We start from the raw sequence: 10103 nt of genomic DNA, 5'->3' as shown, positions 1-10103 counted from the left end.
GATGGTTAGCGATCCAACATAAACAATTTTAAAAGCTAATAGCTAATGCATATATAAGTCGATTTAGATCCAACGTGTTAAAAACATTTGGCTACTATTACGTAATCGATGAATAATTATTTACCTCTAGATACCTACACACATTAAAAGTGTCCACGATCGAGAGCCACGATTGCAAATTGTATTTTCGGATCGATCAGGAATGGATTGCTTTTGAGTACTTATTATTTTTTGAGTAGAGTATTAAAAAAAATATAACAAAAAATTGAACTGACTACAAAAAACCATGAAAATAATTTTCTACCAGTCTGAAGTCGGTGCCTCAGCACGAGTCAGCTGGAGTGATTGAAGCACAATATGTAGTGCGTAAGTGAGGTAGACGACTATATAGGGTCCACTCCTGCTGGCTCGTGCTGACGCACCGACTTCAGACTGGTAGAAAATTATTTTCATGGTTTTTGTAGTCGGTTCAATTTGATGTTATAATTTTTTTTCACGCTTTTTAGTGTAAAAGATCTAAGATACAATAGTTTAATATCAACTGCGCGTCACCTTTTACGAAAAATTGCTTTTTCCGATGCAGAGACGTTCATTATTGAGGAGTCCTGGCTTCATCACCAGTTCCATTTCACCATATGCATTACAATGAGCTTAAATTGCTTAGCAACTGAGTTAAAGAGTTCCTCAGAAAAAAAACTCACGAGATTTAACAACATATTTGCATTAGCACATTTTAACATGCTATTCGAAAAAAAATCGTTTGAGCCCGAAGTTCTCTACAATACAAACCATATTTCGAGCAAAATTGAATTTAATTGAATACTAAATCTGCGTCTGATACAGCTTAAAGAGTAAATGCCTACCGGTGAATAGCCAACTTTAGCGTATTAAGTTGCCTTGACACTACGCAATGTCTGCACGAGATTATATATATCAGCTACAAACGGCACTCTGCATTGAACTGTGGGCAAGCTTTGCGCCTGGTGCATACCGACATATAAAAAAATGGGTGCTATCTTTTACTCCCTTTTAGTCTTAATGCAAGTGACCGCTCTACTATCAGCATGTAAGTAAAGTTTATTTTGATATTTATGGAAGATAAAATGAATAAAAATATACATACAACGTGTTATAAAAATAAATAACCTTCAAAAATATAATAATAATAAATTAATAAAGCAAAAAATATTGTTATCTGTCGTGATCTCTATCGTGTCATACAATCGGAGTTAGCATAAACATTTCGTGTAGTTTACTTTTTAATTTTACTGAAATAGGGTTTGCATATCAATGAAAAATTTAATGATTTTTTTGGCGTTTAGGGTTAGGATTCTCGTGGCATTTTTGGACAAGCAATAATGCAGAGGAGTCGTCGTTATGTACCTTTTATAATTGAATGAATGGTAAAAACTTAACTTATGTAAAATTTTGCGTGAACTATTTCCATTCACGTTAGAATTAAAAGTTTTCCACTTTGTAAAGCTATCAATCACCTGTTCTTTTTTTCCTAACATACAAGATTTTGAAACTTTAATTCCAATTGCAACTTGTTCCACGTCATAGATTAGATAGATGTGTTGGGAATTCCTACCGGAATTTATATTTCAAAGCCTGCTGGTTTACTCTAATATCTCACTCCCAATATAGGATAATTAGTACCAATTTCACCATACGATATTAAATGTTAAAGGAGTGTTAGTTCATACATTCAGCTGTCAAAATGTATGAACTAACAGTCGATTAACAATTAACATCGTATGGTGAAATTAATTGTTATTAAATGTCTAATACATATGTTTGTACAAAGTAATGTTACTTCTTATTTTTTTGTAAGCTAAGTGGCAGCTATTATTAAAGAAAATTTTAAGTAGCTATTGAAACTAACTTATTGAAACGAAACTAACTTTATGGGGTAGCGTATTTTTTGGCATCAGGAATTGTTTGATTTATAAGGACATCATGTTTTCTCTACATACTTTTTTCAAAGTTTCAAAAAACACATGTTTATTTTATTTTTAATATTCTCTACTATAATACATTTCATTCCATGACAATTTAAACAACATACTTTTTGTTCAGATTCTTATCCATCATTCATTAATTCATTCAATCATAAAAATATCTATAATAACGACTCCACACACTCTGTTCAAAATGCCACCAACATCCCAACTCTAGCTTATGAGCCATAGAGTGATACTACAAATAATTCAATTTATTTTCAAATATTGTAAATGAACTCTTTATAAAGGAACATTTAACCCCTTTTCTACTTTAACCTCGTAAGTTCTCGTGTACTTCACAGAGTACAAATCAATTGTAAGAATAACTGCCGAATGTACTTGGTGGAGTACACATTTTTCAATGGAATATGAACTTTAAATATATGTAAACAAGTCATTTTCAAAATCACAAAACTTCTCGCCTCGGTCTGTAGAACTATGTAAAAAAAGTCGGGACTTACAAGCTTATGGGTATTTTTGTGTTAAAAAGTTTTATTAATAGAGTGACGGGATTTACTCTGTTGCTTATTTATTCCAAAAGAAAAATAGCCAACTTTAATAAAAAAAATATAGTAATTATGTTTTCCACAAATTCTACTAACAATGTTGTTGTTTTTTTTTAAATTACTTACTATGAAACGAGTATGTTTTTAAGGTAATTGGCTATTAAGTATAAGTGCACTTTTAAACCGCAAGGGGTTAAAGTTCAACTTATATACCTACCTACGAATGAAAACGTAAACATAATGTTACGACTTCTTACTCACTCCTCATGGTTGTTACAAAGGAGTGGTGAAACCCATCTGATAACACATGTATGCAGCAATATTAAGATATAAAAATAATAAAAAGGGTGACATTTTCGGAGAAAATCAATATATCTCGAAAGTGGTGGTACTTTTATTAAGCCTTAATTCACTTTTTCAGTGGGCTTAGTGCCCTCAATCCGAAATTTAAAAGATTATCCACTATTTACCTAAACCCGTCTATGTACATTGTACAGTGTTCACTTGTAAGGCAGAGGATAGTCATCTCGTAGAAAAATACTTTATAAAATGATTGTTTCAATGAATTCCTAATACCACTCTGAAGCATCGGAAAGAGTAAGAGAAAAAAGAAAACAAAAGAGCCTCTGTCTGTGGCACTATAGATACAATACAATAATAGACCAATAAAGTGTGTTGTCTACGGTAATTCTAATATTATAAAACGGTACATTAAAAGTATTATAACCCGTATATATTTAGAATGCGCTAATTATTAGATTTCATTTGATACACATATTGTTACAATACAAAATAGTTTTTTTCATTCCTCCGCCATATTTTTTTTTCGCAGACGCCATATTGAAATATTATATAGCCTATGTCACTCCGACAGTTATGACGAATCCAATGATACCTCATATGTTAAAATCCGTCTAGCAGCCTCCTTCGGGCAGTCGGGTAAAAAAAGCAATTGAAGACATTTTTTTATTATGAAAAAGATATCGTTAAATAATCATTTAAGAAAGAAAGAAATAAAATACATTAATTTAACGTCATAAAAAACATCACATTTAACATAACAATAGAAAAAAGACAAGACATGCATGACGCTAAATAGTTAAAAGCATTTAAATGTCATTACCTATTTTTACGCATTTTTTTTAAACGAGTGATGCTTAATAGGTACGTGGCATTTTAAATCAACAACACTTATCTTGTTTAACCAGATTAATATTTTTTGTAAAAAAAATACAAGACTTTTTTAGCTGCCTGACTTGCAATGTCATCCAACCTATTTATCAGTTAATCCGACAACTGGAAGTGCATCAAAATTAACTTGCTAGATTTGAAGCAAACCAACAAATATACGATTGGAAGTTAAAAAAAAAGTGGAAGTTATAAAAGCTTGTTGAAGATTTGAATATAAAGGTAAATTAAAAATTGGTTGATTTAAATGAAAACTCAAATTTTTCAGCACCGCCTCAAAAATGCAAATCCTCGGATTCAGAGTGTCTCACGTCTGCCGCTCAAGCTATGACCGCAGTATTCGCCGACGGCATCCCAGCGCTGGGCACAGACCCTTTAGATGTCATGCACGTTGGCAGTATCAAAGTTGACTTGGCTGGACTAAAACTGAATTTGAGCAACACCGATATAACAGGCTTAAGGAACGCTGTCATTGACAAAGTTAGGTTAGTATTTTCTTGATTGTCTATAATAAGGGCCTAACACTAGATAGCTCGGGTGCACTGCACGGAGCGGGCGCACGCCTGCGGGTGCGTACGGGTACAGGTTAAATCCATCGCACGCGACGCGTTCAGTTAACGCTCTGCTACCATTTTTCAATCAACTCGCTCAGTGCAAACCGTGTCAGCTAACGTAGGCCCTAAAGGTTTCGGCTACCGCATTTTAAGCAGTTTATACCTATTGCAGCTCTATGTGCAGATTTGAATATACAAGGTGGAAATTAATATACTGAGAACCTCGCCCTAATTCGTCGTAGTACCACCAACTTGTTCCACCAGTGGGTCGAGAAGGAATTGTCTTTCCTAGTGGTACCTCTCAGACACCCCAACAGCCTTGCTTATTTTAAGTTTGTTTATGGCATTTATTTTTAAATAGCGTGATTCCTTAAACAATATTATATTTTTGCTAAGTCCCTTATAAATTCTACCTGATTTCTAACTCTATACTCATAATCTGCACCTTCTCAGTTTAACTTAGTAATACCTTTCGCCATTTTTAGTAGAAACACAGTTTTACCGACCGAAAAATTGCCAGTTTTAAATTATCTAAATAGTATGTAACCTCGTTATTTAAAACATTTAATCGGCGTATGCTGTGTTCGTAAGTTTTAGACTGGGCTCAATAAATAAGGGGCACCTACATAAAGAGACCAACCACAACCTGCTTTAAAGCATAGCTCATTCGATTCTAGTCTCGATCCTGACTAAACTACTTTGAGGTTTTCAGTCATTTCATTAACACCTTATGCATTACCATTATGTACCTATGTTCAAGCACTTTATGTAGGTGCCCAAAAGTATCTAATATGTATGTAATGTGGCAGCGATATAAATGTAAATGTGACAAATGAAGACGTCACGTTGATAATATAATGCTATACGCAAAAAGCTTTTGCGAATAGGGGGCCAGAACATACCCGTGTCCATTTTAGTTTTCTAGAATGCATTAAGGATAATGTAACGAGATGTAATAACGCTGGGATAGCTGGGTACGCACGATAGGCTGCTTAGTTCGAGTTAGGATCTAATATAATTTCAGCTTAAACGTCTTTATGCGTTAGTTTTCGTAAGATACTTTTGACAGTGATTTGCCTTGAGTAATAGCGACATGATTCGAGTCGATGACTGAGGACAGTTTGCGTCACATGTTTATCAATGCTCATTGTGTGTTTAAATGAATCATTATTTTTTTCATTTAGTCTATAAGAAGTCCAATTGCTGAGTTAAGACATCTTCGTTCAGCTTCTGTCTTCGTCAAATTCAATTTGATAGTCCTAGGAACCAATTTTTAAAAACTCGAAGTTAGTATTTGAAAGTCTTGCAAAGTCAAGAGTCATTACTAGATTCTTGATGCTGACGATATCATTATAAGAAAATAGCAGGGTTGTTACGGATGTGTTAAATGTTACGTAAATGTTAAAAAAATTATGATGAGTCTTTTTATTAGAGAAATTAGATAGTTTAATTAAACAATATGACTACGAATATTTTCAGGATAGACATGGCGAAGAAGCAGTTGCTGGTTGTATTTCACACTGATGTATCGCTGAAAGGCCAGTACAAAGCATCAGGGAGACTGCTGATCCTGCCAATCAGTGGTGATGGAGATGTCATCGTTGACCTGAGTAAGACAGATACAATACACTATCATAGAGTGCTTGATAATGCATATGTTAGGGTTTCGTACCCCAAAAGAAAACAATAACACTTGTTGTCCGTAAATTTGTGATATGCAGGCACAGTATTAGTTGTATGGAAACTCGTTTAGGGTTTTTTTTAAATAAAATTAGCCTATTACCCGCGACTCCATCTGCGAAGAATGCGTTTATCACTATCCCACGGGAACTATGCATTTATCCGGGATAAAAACTATCCTATGTCCTTTCCCGGGACTCAAACTATCTATATACCGAATTTCATCTAAATCGGTTCAGCGGTTTAGACGTGATGAGGTAAGAAACAAACAGACTTACAAACTTTCGCATTTATAAATACGTATTAGTAGGATTCACCTTTGTATGAAAAATGTGTACCTACTCCGCTCGCATATTAGTTGCAAAGAGAAAAGAAAAGGTGGAACTGTAAATTGGACATAGCTTTGCATACTTTGTTGGGGTCGCCCACAATCTGTTACTCCTTTATTCTGGGAACACATAGATGTCAATGAAATTTTGAGGCTATGATATCTTACACAATCAAAAGAACCTTTTGAAAACCTTATTAAGCTGCAGGGTAACTTCCGGTGATATATAATTATGTAGGTAATTGCCAAAGCGTGAAGGGCTTTTTAGTTTTAGGACTTTTAATTTTGTGTGTATGTTTGGCAACATTATAGCCCACAAACATAGTCCTAATCCTTGCTAATATTAAAAAGCTGACTTCTTTTATTTGGCGAGATTTTCTTCGATGTTTTTTACCAGATTGGTTTAGATGCTTTCAAGAAAATTAGAAATTTAAAGTGATTTCTATTCCATGACCGACGTCTTTTAGTTTCGCTGTTGTGATGATTGTTTTCTTTGCATGTTAAATCGTGGTGTTATATTATATTTTCCTTTTAGAAAACTACCAGCTTGAGATGACAATACCGTTTACTATTGTTAAGAGTAAGGACGGAAAGGATACCATCGACATGAAGGAGTTTAAGACCACATTCGACGTGAGAGACAATGGTCACTATGTGCTGACTAACCTGTTCAATGGCAATAAAGTTTTAAGTAAGTATTCCGATAAAATCTACTGAAGTAACAACTAAATGTAGAAAATCATGAGAGCATAATGGAAGACATGAATATTCCTGTTATTTCTTGTATAGAAAGTTATATTAGGATTGAAACTCTGCCGCTATGAGACCCAAGATCACTAAGCTCTCGGCGCGCCTTATAGATGCTCGACTCGATCAAGGCCTAAGAAATACTTCGCTTAGTGAATCGTCATTGTCAAAATATCACGTGACAATGATGGAAGTTTTTGCACTCGAGGATGGACTCTATTCTTTAGTTTCAGTTGGCTTTAAGATAAAGACATAACTAAGTAAAATAAAAATAAATAAATTAACAAATATTCCTACTGATGTAGCTAATATTTTTATTTTCTGGTTTAATTTATAATGACCCAGATGATGATGATTTTTCCTTTGACTGATGTAGGAAAGTTAATTCATAAATAATAGTTACGTTTAACGCATTCCCTGCCACCGACGCATATATGCGTTTTTGGAACTTCCCCCCAGTGCCGCTGTCATAATTATTCATACATTTTGAACGCACATGTGCGTCGGTGGCACCTGTGGTCAGTCAAGTCAGGTGGCAGTGAATGCGTTAATAAATGAAAGACGCGTACAATATTGAAAATAAATGGACCCTGCGGGTGGCAAGTGTTTACAATTAGTATCATCCAAGAATTTCCAATCTTTTTTATTATGCTACGCTTTAAGCAAATGGCAGCTACAGAAGCAGGTGACCCAAGTGTATCGATTCGCGATGATTCAAATACAGTGCCGCGACGCGCCGGGGCGACGTGACGTACAGTTTGCGAACCCCTGGTATAAACCATATTTGGACACTGTAATTATAACAAGTACAATTTACAGGTGACGCCATGTTGAAATTCATGAATGATAATTGGAAGATACTGTCTCAAGAATTCGGAGGAGCACTTCTTGTGAAGCCAAACAAGAAAATATTCAACGCTATCAAAAAGTATTTGCAATCTAAACCGTTAGACGAGATTGTTGAAGTTTAGCTTTAAATACCAAATATTAGGTGATAAGATGTATTTTTTAAGTATGTGATCTGATCTATAAATAGTACTTGTTGTGGTTGTAAAGTCTTGCCGTTACAGATCCTTGGTTCATGACAGTTACGTAACAAAAAATATGTTTAAATTAAGACATGTTTTTGTCACTAGTGAACCAAGGATTATTGAAGGTTTCGCAACGAGAGTTGAGGCCATTAATGTAAACTATTTGCTCATTTATATCTTACTAATATTATAAATGCAAAAGTTTGTCAATCTGTTTGTTTGTTACTTATTCACGTATAAACCGGTGAACCATTTTAGATGAAATTCGGTATACACATAGTTAGAGTCCCGAGGAAGAATATAAAATAGTTTCTATCCCGGTAAATTGCATAATTCCCGTGGGATAGCGATAAATGAATTCTACGCGGACTGAGTCGCGGGTAACGGCTAGTTTAATATAAATTAAGAAAACATTCATGACCTTACCAATCGTAATGGGACTTACACGGTGATACTTAAAATGTGGAGTTTAGTACCTATACACATAGGTATACCTAAGTCATTACTAATTAAGCTCAGTTTTTAGAAAAATGTAATTTACTATTATTTCACCTGACGGGAAAGATACGCATAACGCACAGGTTCAGTAACAGCCTAATCACTCTAGCATTCAAGAGCTTTTTCATTTTTATTTGTCTGAAAATGCAGATTGATATATTGTGACCCCAAACCATAGTGTGAAGAGGGATGGCTGGGTAGAGTTTGATAAATTTTTTATATGTCAGTCAACATAAAAGATAGGATTGTACCTACGCTCCATTTTTTCCATTTCGCCATAAAATTTAATTTTATCCCTGTATTATAATTTTATAAGTTGGTAATCTCTTATCTCAATAGAAAAAAATTGTTTAGTTAAGTTTAAGTAACTACCTAGATTTCTCTTTGACTGACATGAAAAAAAAACTTGGTCAGAATCGGTTAACGTTTAGTTAGTTGGTGGTAAACGTCATCACTTTTTTTTGAAAAAGCTAGTTTTTGCTTTACTTCATGATGCTCATAAGGAATGATTTTTGCTAAGACAAAACTCGTCAGCCGGCTTTTGTCATATCAGTTTATTTTTAGTGGCCGGCGTGATGTCGTAAGGCGATTCAGTAAAGTTCGAGCGGTCACGGTCAGCACGCTTGCGTACGCGCCTCAAGGACGATTGCTTTTCCAAGACGACTTTCAAGTAAACAAATATGTTTGTAAACTAATCATGAGTTTACACTGAACATAATTTTAAGTATTGGAAATTTATAGTGAAAGTGTCGAGATATTTCTTTCAAACCACTCGACTGTCAAGAAAACATTGTAATTAAGTAGGTATGTTTGATAGAAGTGACGAGAACCGGTTAGGTGCGGATTAATGATCAGTAATTAAAGTAATCTTAAGTATTTTCTAAGTGTTTTTAGATTTAAGAAGGAGAGAGGGGTGTAAGGGTGGCAGGAGTTGTGGTTTTACTATGAAAAACTGTCATTTGTAATTTCCTACACGTTGACTGAGTTACATACTCGTAACAATGCGATTATAGTCATGCGATGCCATAAGAAAGAACCTGTTGTCTTCTTATCAAATTGTGATTACAGTTGTTAACATGAGACTTGTAATTACATAAGTTTATAAAGACAATGTCTTGTTTTTTAATAAACTTCGATGACTTTAGTTGAACTTTATTTCATCATCCTCTATTCCCTGTCTGATGTCTATGAGTCGAGAGTGAACTAGATCTCAAATCACTTCTTAATCACATTCATTATACAGAATATATCAAGATCTTTTTTTAGCGATGGCTCGAACACTACGACCAAGTTTTTCTATATTAAGGTATTTATATACTTACAAGAAAAGATTTAACTCCCGGCAAGAAACCGTAGTTTTCGCTGTTTAGATTGATTACAGACTGACACTCTATACAATTTCTATTCATCATTTTTATTAAGTACTTCAGTGACAAGCAACTTTGTGCTTACACACTGTAACGTCTTGATTTGGTACTTTTATGAATTCTATTTTAATCAACCAAATTCCATCAAATCAAATAAATAAATTGTAATATGATTAAGCGTAAAAAAACGTTCGCCTTTGT

The 10103-nt window shown here is 34.3% G+C and overlaps 1 protein-coding gene across 1 annotated transcript; it reads left to right on the top strand.

The window, feature by feature from the left end:
• The first annotated feature begins 947 nt into the window (after positions 1-947).
• LOC141436443 (circadian clock-controlled protein daywake-like) lies at positions 948-9679 on the top strand. Its single transcript, XM_074099430.1, has 5 exons — positions 948-1066; positions 3966-4182; positions 5731-5861; positions 6795-6950; positions 7826-9679. The coding sequence occupies exons 1-5, from the start codon at positions 1006-1008 to the stop codon at positions 7975-7977; spliced, it is 717 nt and encodes a 238-aa protein (XP_073955531.1). The 5' UTR covers positions 948-1005; the 3' UTR covers positions 7978-9679.
• The last annotated feature ends 424 nt before the right edge of the window (positions 9680-10103 follow it).

The sequence above is a fragment of the Choristoneura fumiferana genome, chromosome 16 (assembly GCF_025370935.1).
Source record: "Choristoneura fumiferana chromosome 16, NRCan_CFum_1, whole genome shotgun sequence".
Classification (NCBI taxonomy): domain Eukaryota; kingdom Metazoa; phylum Arthropoda; class Insecta; order Lepidoptera; family Tortricidae; genus Choristoneura; species Choristoneura fumiferana.
Note: the sequence above shows the minus strand (reverse complement) of the source record. Positions and strands in the feature narration are given on the sequence as shown.